The sequence below is a fragment of the Astyanax mexicanus genome, unplaced genomic scaffold (assembly GCF_023375975.1).
Source record: "Astyanax mexicanus isolate ESR-SI-001 unplaced genomic scaffold, AstMex3_surface scaffold_38, whole genome shotgun sequence".
NCBI classification, from domain to species: domain Eukaryota; kingdom Metazoa; phylum Chordata; class Actinopteri; order Characiformes; family Acestrorhamphidae; genus Astyanax; species Astyanax mexicanus.
Window position 1 is genome coordinate 1,108,024 of NW_026040048.1, and position 18,864 is coordinate 1,126,887.

General features: G+C 36.3%; 1 protein-coding gene across 1 annotated transcript in view; it reads left to right on the plus strand.

The window, feature by feature from the left end:
• The window catches only part of LOC111196931 (interferon-induced very large GTPase 1-like), a 28,945-nt gene extending 11,101 nt beyond the window's left edge, over positions 1-17,844 (plus strand). The window contains exons 4-7 of the mRNA XM_049473447.1: positions 8,192-8,788; positions 10,857-10,903; positions 11,653-11,742; positions 12,640-17,844. Of these exons, the coding sequence (XP_049329404.1) occupies positions 8,192-8,788; positions 10,857-10,903; positions 11,653-11,742; positions 12,640-17,373 (5,468 nt within the window). The 3' untranslated portion in view covers positions 17,374-17,844. The remainder of the gene's footprint in view (positions 1-8,191; positions 8,789-10,856; positions 10,904-11,652; positions 11,743-12,639) is intronic.
• The last annotated feature ends 1,020 nt before the right edge of the window (positions 17,845-18,864 follow it).

The window sequence follows — 18,864 nt, forward strand, 5'->3', positions numbered from 1 at the left end:
AATCTATTAAGGTGGCAAATATTATGATGATATCATTTTATTGTGACCTGTTCCATATTAATCACTATCTAACTAGACAGTAGTCAAATTGCAATGTGCAAATTAATCAACTATGTTATTTTGACATTGTTACCTTGCATTAAACAAGTTCTTTTCTGGTCACCTCATGTAGGACCACCTCCACTAATCAGTACACATCAGTAAATATATATTTAATATATATTTAAGCTATATATTGTACAGTGATTGTGGGCTGTATAGTTTATTGTAAATGCCTCCTTGATTAAAATGATTTTGGATCAAACAAAAACATTTTGGTTCACTGAACTGAACAATCAACTGCTGTGATCAATATCAGGCAATTTACCTTCACAAATAACTTTGAACATGAAGAGACTTTACAAACCTTAATCATAAAATTGAATAAAGCCTTTACACTAACCATCAATTTCAGTCTTTTTTAGACAGTATTTTATTTTAGATGCAGCAGATACAGAATAAAGATTGACATCAAGGTTGATGTGCAATGAATAAAATAAACATATTTAAACAGTTGGGCAAATACAATAAATGCAATCATTTTTTTTTTTTAAATCACTCATTTGTATTATAATTTGTCTCATCTGTCTTTTAAAGCAGCAAAGTGATTAATCCCCCTCTGACTGATTCCCTCTCCATGTAAACGATGCATGGTCAGGGCATTCAGTCGTGGGTCAGTCGTTGCAGTCGCTGGTATCTGGTGTGGTTATTCCGCTGTTGGGATAGTGGTCAGGCTGGAGTCCAAGTTAGCAGTGCAATGCTAACAGGCTAACTGGGAAATCACACATCGAGCAGTAAAAACTCTCTCAGATATTATGAGACACTTTCTGGTCCTGTGTAGAAAGAATAACTGGTGTAAAGGGACCGCTCCGGTGTGGAACAGTATATTATAGTAGGCAACCTAGTAACCATAGCAACCAAACTTATATACAGTCTATGGGAAAACCAGATGGCTCTGGAATCCCTGCCCAGGTTGTGTGTGACGCACGCACACTACACTGCAAAAAACGAAATCAGATAAAATGTTCTAATTTTAAGAGCAATAAATCTTATTTTCTTCTATGATAAGACCTTTTGTCTTATTAGGTTATTTTACATTACATAACATTATTTTGCTGAATACAATCAAACCAAAGAGCGCCTTTCATCATCTGTTGCTTCCTATTGCTGTAATTCGCTGCTGCTTGTTGTGAATTCACTACTGCAGTAAATAAGACCCCTGTGGGATTCTGTTTTTTTTAAGGATGCAAGGAACAACTTCTCTAAGGTCACACTACACTGCAAAAAAACGAAATTCATTAAATCTTATTTCCTTCTCTGATAAGACTTACTAGGCATTTGCGTTACATTTTGCTTATTTTAGGAAAAATGATCTTAATCAGCCTTAAATATTTAAAGTAATTTGATCTCAAAATAAGTAAAATAAGATATTCTGATTCTTGTGTCCTAATTTAAGGCAAAAAATCAGAAACATCACAAAAATGTGATTTTTGCTTAATTTAAGTCTTACTTCACTCATTTTGAGACTTTGTGAATGATTTTTAAGAAATCTTACTAAGAAAAAATAGCTTACCCTATTGGCAGATTTTTTTTTATTTAATATTAGCATATGTGTCTTTATTTACATGTAGTTGAAGAATTTTTTGCAGTGCATTTGTTTTCCCGGAACAATTTTCAGACTGTGGCAAATCACCCAAAAAAGGCAGTGCTTTCTGGAACGCAGCTCACCACTGATTGGTGTAAAATACTCAGAGGCAGCACTGTCTGTTTTTTCTCGCTCTGTGGTGGGGAGTCACCCAATCACCCTAATGAGAAAAAAAACACCACTGGTAATTAATCCTACCCCACAAGTGCACGATTGCTCTAATGGAGGTGGGTTTTTCTTAGAAGAGTGTATGGGGGTCTCTTCCCAGGTATGTTCCACAAATGTGCTGTATATTAAATCAGAAAATATGCAATTTGAATCAATGGTGGCTGTTCACATGTCATGAAAGGTCAGAGATCAGTTTGACCTGTAATGTGGAAGAAATCTGCAAAGCCATGCAGTTCTGAAGAGGATCTGTAATGTAGATGGGGAAGCTGTAACTATGAACAACTGCTGATTTAGCACTAACACTGTGGGAAAAATGTCATGGAGAAGTGTTGGTGAGATAATGAAAGTGTGGCTTTTAAGGTTTAGCTAGGAGCGCTGTCATTTAATTGACATGGACATACTAATGAAAACACATACGGTACGTATTGGTACGTGGGTGCACAACAAAATGGATATTTTAAATGCCATTTACAAAGTTCAGCTTTAAACAAAATCATTTTATTATTATTATATTGTAAAAGTAGCAATGAAAATAAACAGCTTTGTAAATGGATAAAAAAAATCTCAACTTACAAAGACTTTGTAGTAAAACAGTATTAAAATAGAATGTGTTACTATACTCTACTACAGCATTTACACAACACACAGCATATTCACACTTTCATCATAAAGACACAGAAACACAGAGAACGATTAAACTATTAAAAATATTTTTCTTTAAAGATATTACTGATAAATCCAGAGAGCGGTGAGTACGGTTTTCTACACCTTCAAACGAGTCTTGGAAACTGGAGAAAACTGAAACAGGAAGAGGTCTGGCTGACCCACATGGCTGCAAAGCCTTTAACTCAGTTTAACACTGGACTAAGTCTCAGTTTCAACAGTGGAGAGAAGAATTAGAGGTCTGACAGGTGAAGTGATGTAATAAAGAATGTGAAAATAAAAAAGCTGTTTGTCTGTGTCATACAGCACTGCTACTGGACTACTAAACAATAGGGATGATCTAAAACTTTTGACCAATAGTGCATATCAAAAAAAATTTAAAGAGATATTTCTACTAGTTTCTGGTATATTAGCACCAATAAATCAGTGGTAAACTCTTTCCAACACTTTCGCTTTTTGCTGACTTTCTGTAGACAACATCATCATTGTGATTGGTGAGGATAAAACCTATAAAATCCTTATTCTTGGTTTAGAGTAAGGCTCTTGGTAATGATTTCTCCTTCATTGACAATCTAGAAATTCTGCTGTTGTTTGTAGAATGTTACTAAATTCAAATTAAAAGGCTTTCAGTCATCTGAAAAGATTCTATAGTCTGAAGAAATAACAGTTTAATATTAGAAAAATAAATAAATAACCAATAAATAATGTACAGTAAGAAGAACAGTGATAACAATATTGTTTTTTTTTATAGTTTTACAAACGTGTGAAAAGCAGGGAAGGTTTGGGGAAGAGGGAGCAGACAAAAGCATACAATAAATTGAACATATATATATACAAATCCAAGATGAATTTATCACTCAAGAACAATCAGATAAGAATAATAATCTGTACATTGTATTACGAGGACTCTCTCTCCTGCTGGTGGTGGCAGGTGAGGGTGTATTGGACTGTGAGTGAGCAGCACTCTCTGTGCTCTCCTAATAGATAGTGAAGAGGGATTTGGGGTATTGTTTGCTGATTTTGATTGCTAAAAGTAAACTTTATTTTTAGCAAACTGCTTCTAACAAACATTAGTGAAAGAACGGGTCATTTTCAGGAGCTCAGTGAACTCCAGCGTGGTACCGTGTGATAGGATGCAGCACCTGTGTACCAAGTCCAGTTGTGAAATTTTAAACTGTAAAAGATGGAAATGGTAATCTTGCTCCAATCTTGCATATAATCATTTAACAAGCTTCTCTATGAGGAAAAGAACAATGTGCTATATATTCATTTTACATCTTTTTAGAGAAGTATGTATATTTAATGTAAAATAATAGACACATGGTCTAACATTATTCCATGGTTCCAAACTAATTTCCCCTCATACAATACTTTAGTAATTACATTAATACATTAATAAATAAATTATTTGCTTTTGTTTTCTGTTGATAATGTTATTATAAACCCTGTAGACAGAAACACTCTACAAGTACTGGACCATCTCTTTAATCTATACTGCAGAACTTAATTACATAGAACAGGCTTAATATGGGTTATACTTAGCCAGGTTCTTCAAGCATAGCACCAATTCAGATCATAATCTCTGGTACATTTATGATTTTTGAATATGTGCTCTGTGCTATTCATCACAGGATTACTGTATTGCAGCATTGCATTGCATTTCTACCTTCAGTATTGCACGTGAAGGTTATAAGGTTCTACATAATAGCTGCATGAAGGTACGCGGCTCTATTGTAGTTGTTTTATTTTTCATTTGTTCTCAGCTGGATAATTTGTTCACTAGTTGCTGGAGATTACAAGCACTGGAGATTATCATTATCAAGAATACTCAAACTGAAAGAGGAAGATTTTAAACTACCATCTTAAAGTCACGTACTTTATGCAACATGGTGGTCAGATGTCACGTACTTTATGCAACAGGAGATGTGTTTCCAAAATCTTGTTTCTCACGTGATTTCAGAGAAGTTTTTCCTTGCATCATAAATAAATAGAGAAACCCACAGGGGTCTCATTTACTGCAGCAGTGAATTCACACCAAGCAGCAGCGAATTCCAGCAATAGGAGGCAACAGACGGTAAACTGCGCCCTTTCTCAGGTTTGTCCGTATTATATTTTCCAACAGATTTTTTTTTAACTTGGTAAAATAACAAACTCATCTTTTACAATTATTTTGCCGCTTTACATTATTTACCTCACATTTTTAATAAAATGTGTTTTTATTTGTCAGTTTATACTTTTTTTTTTTCACTTTTCAGTTCAGGATTTTGGAGAATGTTATAACGACACAGACGTCTGTACCTGTAGAAGCTTTATTGGGTGCTGCTCAAGTTATTTATGAAAATAGGTTTTTGAGGATATTCATAATATATATATAAGTCAATTGAAAATGTATGCTTTAAATACAGTAAAGAGAAATAAAATAATTAGCTAAATTTATATAGATTAAAAACATTTGCTGGTAAACCTTGGCTTTTGTTGAGTGTCACTGTAACAATGGAACAATGATCTTGGACAAATACTATATATTATTTTAAAAAGTCACTTACATAATATGCTTGGTAATTGTTTTATAAATATCACAATGTGTAAAATGCAAAGTATATTTAGGTTTTGTACTCTGTAGACCTTCTTAAAAATATATAATTACTGATTATTCTAATCTATCAAATGTATTCAAGCAATTTTTAACAATATGAATGTGTATCCATGTATTCTGTTCCCAACATTTCTAGTGCAATGTATAACAGCACTGTGCATTTAACTGAGGAGCAAGTATTCAGCATAAAATAGGTTTTATGTGATATAGGAGGGATAGGGGTGTAGTTTTATTACAGTGCATTTTTATACATTTGAGAAATGCAACAGGCTTAGATGCTTATAATAAAGAACATGTACATTCACACGTCCACAAAACCACAATGGAAACTTCAGGAAAGAGCAGAGAAAGTGACAGAATAAGACTAGTTGTAGCTAGGTGTATCTGTTTGACCACATAAGAAACATACTGCAGAAACACTAGTAATGCTGAATGTACATTTCTTACTTAAACTAAAATCCTGAATGCAAAGATAAAGAATTTACTGTGTTCATTATTTTTATTTCACTGTAAAAACAAAGGCTGGTTGAAACATTGAGCCCAAAACATGTTTAGAAATGTCCCTGAGTTACAGCAGGGTGACTGGGCAATGCCTAAGCTTCTGTCCATGCTGGATGATGCTGAGTCCAAATTCTAGTGGGGAGATTTTGTAAAGCACTACTTGTTCACACCTGGAATCATTGTTTTAATTTTGTTTCTATTTGTAATGTCGGATATAAATATATGTTGGTAGTGAGTATGAGGTTTGATACTATCTTATACTAACAACAGCACTTAAATACTGTAGTTCATTTTTCATGTTTTGACTGCCATAGCTGGATAAATATGACATAACTGATTAAGATTCTAACAATTGTTAAACATTTTAATGAAATATGACAATTTTAACTAATCTCTGAATGTGTAATTCTGTTATTCCAGATTAACATGGATGTGAAGCTCAGTCTGGGAAACCAAAGCAGTGAACACACCAAAAAAATGTGGGTGTTGAGTTTTTATTATTAATTGAATACATGAACAACAAACATTTGCACTATTTTTGCCTACATTTCACATTTACTTTTATATCGAAGGCATGTTATTAAACTATAATTTAATTGTGTTTCTAAGGTGATTGAAGAATTAATGCACGAGGAAAAACTAAATCCAACAGGCAGATCCTGTGTTATAGTTTCATTCAGCAGAAAATGGGTAAGAATATTTATGTTGTAAATGCACAAAAATAATTAGACATGTTATTTTTTAGTTCTGGGTGCGTTTCCTGATTTACGAATTACTTTAAGAATGATGTGATTTTTAAAGCACCAATGTTACACTTCTGTCCAAAAAGCCTTCTTATTCTTCAAAGTTATGTATGAGTGTTCAGTAGTTGACTCCGCCTTTGACTGCAGTATTTTGTTGACTCCGCCTCTACATCTGCACTGGAAATACACCACCTCTCAAAATCTGAACCACCGATTTACATACATTTTCTCATTATTACACTACACTAGTATCATTACACAGACGTTTATTATATACATCTTTGTTTATTTTAAAAAATAATACATAATATAAAAATGATGTATTAAATACATTAAATACATAAATACGTATTTATTAAATGTAATAATTTAATATTGCTGATAATCTTCAATCAAGATAAATTACGTTTCATGTAAATGTAAAATATCCATAACACAACAAGCATAACAAATATATATTTTTAAAACCATTTTAAAAAATGATAAAATTTTAATAAATAGTCACAGTATAACATCTCTATGTAGTTTATCTAGTTGATGATTTCATCATATGCTGTATTTGGTAAATTACAGTTTTAAAGTTTTGAGTTGTTTTTGAGGTGAACAGTAGAAGTGTTGAAGCACAGAATTGGCTGGAAAAATAGACACTGTTCATCTTTATGATCAAACTTTTTTACATTACTTTTTTTACATCTACAATAATAAATCAAAATATGACCCTATCATAGATTAAATATTACTTTACATACATTAATGCATACAGTCACATAACCACAACTTGAGCTGTAGATTGTATTTTTGTTGCTGCTGGATGTAGTTTATGTGATGTGATGACTTTCTTTAAAATTAAACTGCACCTGTTTTTTTGGTGGAATGTGCAAAAAGACATTTGTATGAGTGGGTCAGAAAGGAGAAATACTCATAATTTTAAGAATGTTATTAATAAGTTCTTAGCCTTAAAGCAGAACTCCGGTGTGACTTTTGGTGTAGTAAAACAAGATAAAGGATACTAACATTTGTTGAAAAGCCCTCCTCTGTTCTCCCGCAGCTTTCTAAGATCCAGCGATTTTTTCCAATTTGTCCGAGCAGGATAGAATGGGTTTTGGCGGAGTGTATTTTGCCACTGCATATAAATTGCTTTTTACACCATTATCCAAGCTCAAAGTAGCTCCACACTTTATTGATAGAATCCAGCCCTGACATTTAAAAAGAGGATTTAGGAACTTCAAAAGTGCAAAAGAAGCTTATGAAAAACACTGTTCACAACCCGTAGCGTAACCTAACCTCCGTGCACAACCATCTTAAAGTAAAGTCATGATCAGTAGAGTGATGAACACGTAATGTTGACAGAAGTACATGCTGTATACACGAAGAAGACGTGGCCGGCATGTGTGCTGTGCTCAGGCTGCAGCTTCAGCCAGCATAACAGAGGAAAAAGCGAAGGGAAAAAAACAGAATGGGTCACATTTGTGCCTTTCCAGGCTGCAACATTAAGTGCTCGTCATGCTACGGGTTGTAAACAGTGTTTTTAATACACTTCTTCTGCACTTTTAAAGCTCTTAATGCCTCGTTTTAAATGTCAGGTCTCTCCGAAGTCTACCAATAAGGCGTGGAGCTACTTTGAGCCTGGATAACTGTAAACAGCAATTTATCTGCAGGGGCAAAATATGCCCTGTTAAAACCCATTCTAGCCTGTTTGGACAAACTGCACAAAATTGCTGGATCTTGGAAAGCTGCAGGAAAATAGAGGTGGGCTATTAAACAAAGGTTAGTACTCTTTATCATGTTCTCCTTTAATGCACCCCTGGATTTTAAATGTGTTTAAATTTGTTCCAGATCAGAAGACCCATGATCTCACTGTGGTGTTGGTTGGGAACAGCTCTGCAGTTCACTTTGGAGATGAGAACATTCTGCTTGGGAAAGCCCCGGCAGGCAATGCTGATTTCTCACAGACTGTTCCAGAACCAAGGAAGATTTCTGGACACATTTTGAGTGTAATCAACTTACTGGACCTGCAGGAAAATGAACTTTACCTGGACTCAGTGGATCAGACCATTGACCGTTTGGCTAGGGAAAATGAAATCAATTTCTTCATCTTCGTACTACAACTGGGCCAGTTAACAGACAGTGATAAGGGGGGAATAGAATGGCTTCAGAAATTGTTTGGTGAAGATGTTCTACCATTCACGATGATCCTCTTCACTTACGAGAGAGAGGAGAACAGTGACACCATCGTAGACGACCTGAAGAAAAGCCCTGTTCTAGAACAGCTGATAAAGAAGTGCGGACACAGATACCACACCTGCAGCAAGAGCATGAACAACCGATCAGAGATAAGAACACTGCTAGAGAAGATTAACTTGATGGTCTGTGAGAGAAGCACAGCTTCAAGCCTGAGAAAAGCCCTGCAAGACAGGAAGAGACAGCAAAGTGGTATGTTGAAAATATTTTTATCTGATGTATGCAGCATTCACCTCTGCTTCTGGCAGAAGAAAACTTGTGTGAATGTAAACACCTGTGTAGGTGACACTAGCAGTATGCGATATTCACAAAAAAAACAATATCTCGATAATTTCTGTAAATGTTTCAATAACAACAAGTATAATAATCACTTAGTAAATATATTAATGGAAACAATATATATATGGATTTTTTTTACAAACAAACTAAAACATTAAAATCACCAGTGCAATTATCAAACAGTGCACATATATGTAAATCATATTGCCTAGCAGATTTTCTTAGGTATTTAATAATGGGTATTCAAATGTAAATAAAAGTTAGATTGGCAAAATCAATTTGTAATTACATTAGTTGTGCCAGCTACTTAAATATTAATTTTATTATTCACAGCAGTATTCTGTGGTTAATCATGATTAAACTAATGATTTGTTTTAAGATGCTGGTAGTTCCCTGTCTTTTTTGGAGGTAGACAAAACTAGCATACAGTGTGTTACTCCTGACAGACTACAGCCTTTTTTTTACTGTTTTATAATATCTCAGGGTAGTTATGATGCTTTTGAAAAAGAGGAAATGTGCCATCAGCTGTGTGTGTGTGTGTGTGAGTGAGAGAGAGAGAGAGAGAGAGAGAGAGAGAGAAAAAGCCTTCAACACAGACAGCTTTCTAGATTAGCATTCATGCTAAACAGCCAAAGCGATAAACACACAGACACACCTGAGAGACTCTTCCCAATAGACCACTGAAGTCGTGCGTCATTCTGTAGTGCTCGTATGGCTTCTGTGTCTAAGCGTTTTTTCCCTATGAAAAAATTAATGGGCTTTTCCAAAACCCGTCTCTGTCACATTCTGTGGTAAATAAATCTGTTCAGACCTCTGTACGTTTTTTTTCTGTGTACATTTTACTCCTGAACATCACTGGATCCTCTAAATTTCGAGATCGTTTAAGGGTCGTAATGAGAAAAATGCTAACTTTAAGCTAATGCTACAGCGGAGTGAACTGAACTCCCGGCGCTGCTGCAGAGATTAGCAGGGGACTCTTTTCGGCGTAACACCAGAACTGAAAGCCACTTTCTCTTATTATCTGCTTTTAAAGCTCTAACACAGACTACACTGCTCAACATCACACTGCTCAACATTACTGAAAGAGTTTTCACCTGTTTAAATGCTTTAATGATCCTCTGTGAAGAAGCATAATAATCCAAAACGCGATCTGACCGGAGTTCATTGGTGTTGTGCAGAATCCAGCCTGAGTCATTTTCCAGCCGCGGTGCTGTGATGTCAGTTAAGCATTAGCTTAAAGTTAGCATTTTTCTGATTACTCCCCATAAACGATCTCGAAATTCAGAGGATCCAGTGATGTTTAGGAGGTAAATTTACACAGAATAAAACGTACAGGGTTCTGAACATATTTATTTACCACAGAATGTGACAGAGACCAGTTATTGAAAAGCCCATTCAAATCCCGTATTGACTTGAACCGCTTAGACACGGAACCCCAAAGGAGCCGCAAATATGGACATAAACAACATGGCGCCGACTACAAAATGACGACACGACTTCAGTGGTCTATGTGAGCAGGGTTAGCCTATGCCAGTTATCAGCGCTGGCCAGCCACAGTTAGCAGCATAGCCAGCCCCGGTTAGCAGCGCTACCTAGCTGCTGTTAGCAAGGCTAGCCAGCCATGGTTAGCAGCAGAGCCAGCCGCAGTTAGCAGTGCTAGCCAGCCCCAATTAACAGCTAACTCCCTTATACTCTGTTATTCATCAGAGTAGCTTTCCTGCTCTTTACAAACTGACTTTTGAAATTCATTCAGAATGTGCACTGGATTGTAACGGCACACTGAAGATTTTTGGAAAAATAAAGGAATTTTAGGTGAGCCTTACAGTCCAAAAAATACAGTACTTCTTGTACTGTTAGTTGTGATATTTATTATAAAGTGTTACCAAACATAGTGATGCTAGGTGTATTGGAGGTCAGCTGGTACAACATTCTGCTCTAGTCTATTGATAATGAATGTAATTTGAATTTTCTGTATCCCCAGCATGTAACTCAAATGCACAAGAAGATAAGATGGGCAGTACAAAAAAGGTATGCAGCTTCTGATTTATTTAAGCATAATTTCCAATGCCATGAAATAATTAGACCAGTTACAGATGATCTAATTAATCAAATGTAAATTAATTGATAACATTTGTGTTCTCTTTTTTGCTGATATTTATTAATTAAAGACTGTTCATGTCTTTGGAATGGGGCACATTTCAATTATTTTGAATTATTTTGCCTCTCCCTTATAATTACTGAATAATCAGTAATCAATCACCACTTTTTATACAGCAAAAGAATGCAGCTACAACATTTTAATAATTAATTTTTTTTTAAATCTACTGCAACAAATGTTTAAGTTTAATTTCATATAAATATGACAGTCAAAACAAAAAATCCATAATCCTTTGTCCGTTTTGTTAATAGTAATTAGAAAGAATGTACTGTAAAAGACTTGTTTATACAAAATAGATCTTTACATTATTTACAAATTCATCTTAACTTTACATGAAAGTCAAAATGTAAATTAAAAGTTTATTCTAATATATTTAGAGTATTTCTATTGGTCTATTTAATCAGAATTATTAACACAGTATACTAAACACCTGTAGGGTTAAACAGTGTAGATGGCTTAAATTGATGGCTTTATTCAACAGCAGCAATATACAGGCTAAAGAGACCTCAAAAAAATACGCTATTAAATTGTGTTATCACACAAGGGATTTTTTTATGTTCTTCAAAAATGATAATGATGTTATTAAGTATGTATATTTATAATCTTCATTCTCTTCTAGCGTTCAAAAACGACCACACAATGTTTTTCACTCTCATCTATGTGGAAAGACATTAAAAAGCTCAACTGTTTCAGGAGTAACACATTTTCTGTGAGTAAAATGCAACACATTACATCTGCACACATTTATGTAAAAAGCAAACATCTGTTCCACTCTACTAGGCCCTGTTAAATATGTTTTATCATTTTGCCTGTCCAGATTTTCATGGGTTTTCTTTCTTTATGAGTTTAGATATACAACTCATATGTCACAAAATGAATGTCTAAAACACACGTATGAAATGGCCAAATATCTGCTGTGTTCTGAATTTTGCAGAAATTCAAAAATACTACTCAAATTCACCAAATGAACCAACACCCTACAAAACCTAACCATAATAAAAAAAATAACAAAATGTAGCTGAGAGGTAAAAAAAAATCACTCTGGATTTTGCATTAGAAAGTTACCATATTTTTTGTAGCACTATAAGGCGCACTTAAAATCCTCTAATTTTCCCCAAAAAAGCACTAGCTTTTTTGTGGTTCAGAGGTTAGTATTATTGGCCTGCAGCCTCCTGCTTACCCCAGCTGCTGCTAACCACGCTAAGTGCTAGTTTTTCACCATTCAGATGAGTATATCAGACTGTAGCCTGCTGCTAAGGGATCAGCATTATCCGCTAAGTGCTAGCTGTTTTGCCATGGCGACACCCCTGTTACTTACTAGTGTCGCATAATGCACCTTATAATCCAGTGCATCATACGCCTTATAATCATACGCCTTATAATCTGGTGCACCTTATAGTGCGAAAAATATGGTAAGACTGATTTATCTTACAAGTGATAGAAGACTAAACACCAACAGTTAGCAATGTGATAAATATATAACTCTGAGAAGCTTAAGCATTTGAGTTGTTTTTGCACAGCTAAAATGCATGATGAGTGTCATGTTTACAGCTGATTAACAAATAAGAAAATGTAAATAAACTCAACTAAAACAAACTGTTTACAGAGCCACGACTCAAAGACTGATTCAGCATCATCAAGACAACAACATTCTGAAGAAAAAAGCAGAGCCATTTTGAGTCAAAAAGATCATCTATTTGAGAGACTTCAACTAAAAGAATTTGAAAAACAAAAGTTAAAACCTGCTGATGTTCTACAAATAACTGCACAGTCAGTGGTCTGCAAACAGTCTTGCTCAGAAGAAGAACTGGTTCAAACTTTCTTACAAAAGCTACTGTTGGTGGACTACAGAGCAAGATGTATTCCTATTAAAGAAGCAGCCAGTGAGGTGGATCGGGTGCAATCGAGTGCAGTCAACATGAGGGAAGATGAAGCATTTTCACATTTCATCAACAAAAAAAAAGAGACAACAAAAAATGATCTTGTTCACCCCATGGATGTTCAGATGGCCGTGTTCCACTGCTCAGATAATTTCCTAAAGCAGCTGATAGTGACTAAGCTTTCACAGTGTCAGTACGCTCTCCCTCTACTGGTGCCAGATCCCTTCACAGGAGAGATTGAGTTTCCACTGTGGGCGTTCCGCCAAATCAAGAAGAGCTGGAAAAGCACAGACATGTCTGGAATGATCAGCAACAATAGTATGCCAGTTTATAATGCAGAAAATCCAATGGTGGCATTTTTCAGAATTGGTTTGATTTCTAGATCCAAGTCTAAACTGATAAATGATCTGATCAATGAAAAACACAACACATTCTTCCACAGGGACTGTCAGGGCAGCAGCACACATCGTCTACTGATGGACGGAGTGGTGGAGATTGCTTGGTACTGCCCATCTGGGAAAAGTACAGATCATTTCACTGATTGTGTGGCATTCTGTAATCTACACGGTGATGCAGAAACTCTTGAGAAACAACTGGAGATTCTGACTGAAATGTCCTCAGTGAATGTGGTTGTCCTAGGTGATAACATAACAAACAATGCAATACTACAGAAGCTGTTTAAAGGCCCAAAGCCACTAGTTTGCTTACTCTGTGAGGATGACTCTTGTATCAGTGGGTCAGGGAATCTGAAATTCAAACTTGGTCTGAAAGGCAGGAACCAGGCCGCTGTATCTGAGGAGCTCCGAAATACCATCAAAGAGTGTTTAACAAACCAGCCCTCACCTTTCAGGCTTGAAGATGTGAGACTAAAGAGTACGATCACAACAGATGAGAATAATCCTGAATGCAAACAAGGGAAGGAAGCTGCTCTCCAGATGATCCGTTTACTGGAAGGAATGGATCTGTGTGAAATTAAGAGGACTTACCTGCCTTGTCAGGGGAAACTGTGGCGTGAGTGGTGTAAGAAGAACAAAGAACAATACCGACTTCATGGCACAAATTTAGAAAAGGAAAGCAGTGAAAAACACAAAGAAATGGATCAAATCCGTGAACAGCAGTACAAACAGGGTCTCACAAACCTCACAGAACTGTTCACCCACACAATGAATTCTGGGTCGTCTGTCAAAAATGACTATTTTCATAAATGGGTGGAAATCCTACTTGACAAGCTAACTGCAGATGGTCTCTCAGCTCTCCATAATGAATATGATGAAAAGTGGTCAAAGGTTTTAAGCTTGAAAAGGAAACATGTGAAATCAGAACAAATGAAAGACGAACAAACAGAACTTGAAATGATATCTGAAAAACTGCAGGCTAGTACCTTTGGTTTAGAGCACATTCTCAGGGAGATGGCCCAGCTGTATGAATCCTTTATATCTGTACAAACAGACAACAAAGGATGTAAAGATGAAGTATTTTCCTCTCTTCCCAAACTTGCAGCAGAGCTTTTAACAACTGGGCATCCACTGGAGCTGATGGACGGTGATGCTGCTCATGTTCCTCTGGTCTGGGTTTCTGCAGTTCTAGATGAACTTAGCAACAAACTGGGAGACCAGAGAGTCTTTGTGTTGTCAGTTCTGGGAATTCAGAGCTCTGGGAAATCCACCATGCTCAACGCCATGTTCGGACTCCAGTTTGCAGTCAGTGCTGGAAGATGCACCAGAGGAGCCTTCATGCAGCTGGTGAAAGTGTCTGAGGAGATGAAGGGGGAACTGACATTTGACTACATTCTGGTTGTTGATACTGAAGGTCTTCAAGCTCTTGAGTTGACTGGAATATGTACCAGACACCATGATAATGAACTGGCAACATTTGTAGTGGGGCTTGGAAACTTGACTTTGATCAACATCTTTGGAGAAAACCCATCAGAGATGCAGGACATCCTTCAGATTGTTGTTCAGGCCTTCATGAGGATGAAGAAGGTCAGACTGAAGCCAAGCTGTGTGTTTGTTCATCAGAATGTTACTGATGTTGCAGCTGGAGAGAAAATGATGGAGGGAAGAAGACGACTGCAAGAAAAACTGGATGAAATGACCAAATTAGCTGCCAAGGAGGAAGTGTGTAATGCAGATTGTTTCAATGATATCATTGCATTTGATGTAGAGAAGGATGTGAAGTACTTTGCACAGCTCTGGGAGGGCAGCCCACCCATGGCTCCACCAAATCCATGCTACAGTGAAAATATTCTAGACCTGAAAAAAAATCTTCTTCATCTTGGCTCAAATTTTCACACCATGACAGTGACTCAAATCAAGGACCGGATTACAGACCTGTGGACTGCTCTTCTGAATGAAAGCTTCGTTTTCAGTTTCAAAAACACACAGGAGATTTCAGAATACAGAAAACTGGAGGAGGAGTATGGAGGATGGACCTGGAGCCTCAGGAGTGCCATGTTGAAGATTCAAGACAAACTGCACACTAGAATTATCAACAAACAACTGCACAGCGTTGATTATGATCTCATTGTTCAAGAAATGGCACAACCTTTTGAAAAGGTGAAAAACTCAATGAAGCACTTTTTTGAAAGTGAAAGACAAGAGAAAGACATTATAGATCAGTGGAGGGGGAGGTTTCAAACGAAGATAGAGCATCTACATGGTGATCTTACAAACCAGACAAAAATAGAGTTAGATGGCATAATCCAGCAAAGAGAAGCATGCACAACTGTGGAAAAACAAAAATCACTGTATGAAGCAAAACTCTTTGAGAAGAACAAAGAACTTGCTTTGTCCCTCAAAAACAATGATATTGATGAGGGAGAGAAGAAAAGGCAGTTTGATTCAGTGTGGGAAAAATGGGTCTCTGTGTTGACTGCCAACACTCAACCAATGAAAGAAATTGACATTGTGCAAGACATTCGACAAATTCTGTCTGAAGTTTATGAAGGGTCACTTGTATGTAGCAAAAGAAACATAGGAGAGTATGTTGAAATCAACAAGTTGGGGGATTACACCAAGTATGTAAAACTGAAGAAACAGGGCTGGTTTGAGGGAAAACCCACATTACATGCTGAAGACCAGAACTCAATACGAAATCTGATTCTAACTGTCATCAAGCAAACTAAAGACCTGGTTAAACTGAAATCCATTACACAGAACAGCTACAATCCAGGTTACATTCAAGAGATTGCTATGCTGGTCAAAACAGCTGTGACAGAACACAAGTCACCCAAATATGATTTCACCAAAGAGTTCTCATTGGATCTCTCACTGCATGTGTGTGAAAATGCGAAAAGGTCATTTCAGGAGCTGCACAAAAGATTCAGTAATGCCAATGATCCCATGGTCTACTTGAAGAACATGAAACCAGACTACTACAGTGTTTTTCAAAATTTCTGCAAAAGTACAACATCAGTGGCAGCATTCGGTACACTACTTTGCAGAAAACTTGGAGAATCCATTAAGCAAAGTGTCTACAGCTGGGCAGCCAATGAGCTGGCAGAACAAATGAGGTCTGACCTCCCGGCATTTAATGGAAACAGGTCAAACCTGGAGAAACACATTCTTAAATCACTGGCAGAAGAGGAAGATTTTGAGAGGTTCAAAACTTACATTTTTAATCCTCGGGAACACTTTGAAGTCTTTATAACAGATGTGGTAAAAAATTACATGAAAAAGGACAATCCTAGAGCTCTTGCTGTGATAAAGAAGATTATTGCACACAAGAAGCAGTGTGTAATTAGTGCAGCAGAAACTGCATCAAAAATGGTAACAAAGAAAAAGGGAGATGCAAATATGTGGTTGGAGAAATTTTCAACCAGTCTCAAAGATGAGCTTGAATGTAATACAGATCACCTAAGTGGTAATAACTGTGAGGACATCACTGACTTTCAGCTGCTCACGGAAGTTGTGAAAAAAGAAATTGACCTTGTCCTTGATCTACCAAACAATGATTCTAAAATTGTATCTGCTTTTAAAATGGAACATTTTAGGAAGAGGCCTGATGAGATTCTGATTGATCATTTCTGTCAGTGTTGCTGGGTTCAATGCCCGTTCTGTAAAGCCATCTGCACCAACACACTGGAGGGTCATCCTGGAGATCACAGCATTCCGTTCCATCGTAGCATTGGAATAAATGGGTGTTTTTACAGAAGAACAGAGAATCTTGCCACTGATTTCTGCACAACCTGTGTGGCAAGTGATCGTTCCTTTTACCCGTATTCTGACTCTGAACAAAGTGTGCCATGGAAAGAATACAGATCCGCTGGTCCTAATTATGCAAACTGGAGCATCACCCCTGATTTCTCTGAGCTGCCATACTGGAAGTGGTTTGTGTGCAGATTCCAAAAAGACCTAGAGAAACATTACCACAAAAAATATCAAGGAAGTGGTGAAATTCCTGATGAATGGAGGAAGTACACAAAGAAGGATGCCATTAAAAGTTTGTATAAATACATTTAAATATCATTACATATGATATGTACTGGACTGCAAACTCAACAGGTATACAATTAAAAGACAGAAAATCAACCTTTTATTAATTCCTGGAAATAACAATATCACTTGTTTGAATGCTTTAATTCATTTATAATAATCCAGAATTCTAAAACAATCAAAAGTCAGATTAAAACTGTACTACATATATCTCTGTGTAAAATAAGATGATCTACATTGATCTACAAGTTAATAAGCTATTGATATGCATCTCTAATTTGTTTTTTGTATTATTTTTTTATCTACATTTTGGGCATTGATTCTGTAGTTTCTATTACTGTCATTCTTTTATTCATCTTTTATCCAGCTTGTCCCTTTTCAGTTATCAGATTTGGATAACATTGTGATTGCTATGCAGACTAAAGGAATACTTTTTGAAATTGTTTTTGCTGTCTGATTTCTAACGCTTGATGTGATATTAAACAATGATCAAAAACATTTGTGCAAAATCTCAACTTTCTTTCAAACATTTAAGCACTCATACCAAGTGAACTGTGTAGAAATCACAGTTTCTAACATTTACTTTGACTGCAGACAGTGTAGACCTAAGATAGTTCATGTTTTCCATGTTTTGTATTTATACAAATCCATTCCTGCATTTCAGGCCTGCAATACATTTTTAAAAAGTTGAGAATTTGCAATGCTGCCATTCCTTCTCACAACATTTAAACAATGTTCAGGCACTGAAGATACCAAACAATTACATGTTTCAGCTTTTATTTTGTCCCATTCTTGCTGCAAACACATCTTAAGATGTTATAATACAAGGTCATTATCACATTTCAAATTCTTCACACATGCTCTTTTGGAGACAAGTCAGGACTGCAGGGAGGCCAGTCAAGCACGACACCCAGTTCTTCCACAGCCATGTCTTTGTAGTGTTTGCAGCATGTGGTTTTGCATTGTCTTTTTGAAAAATTTATGTCACTGGAAAAAGTTGTCATCCTGACGACAGCATTTATTAAGATAAAATCTCAGTCTACTTTTCTGCATTAATGCTGCCATCACAAAAAGTGTACTCACCCCATTGAGACTCCATATCATGATAGAGTCTAGAGTTCATGACATCCATTTTTCTGATACAAATCTGAAATACTGACTCGTCTGACTTCAGTTCACATTTCCACTGTGACATCCCCCCCTCGAGTTACCTCTGATCTCAGAGAACTTGCTGCCATGGTTAGCGTAAGGTTTCAGTTCTGCACACTAAAGCTGTAAGTGGTATTAGTGAATATATTAACTCTCTATTGTAGAGCTTGTTGTTGATAAAGGTTTGCTAAAATAATCTCGTCTATGTGGCTTTATTAGCCTTACTGAATGACGGTTCATAAGGCAGTGCCATAGGCTTGTGCCCTTACCCTTTACAAAGTGAAAATCCTTGAGTAGTTAAATTTTATTTTATTAGCTGTAAAGGGAGAAATATGAAAATGCATTACTGTCATTGTTTGCAGAACATTG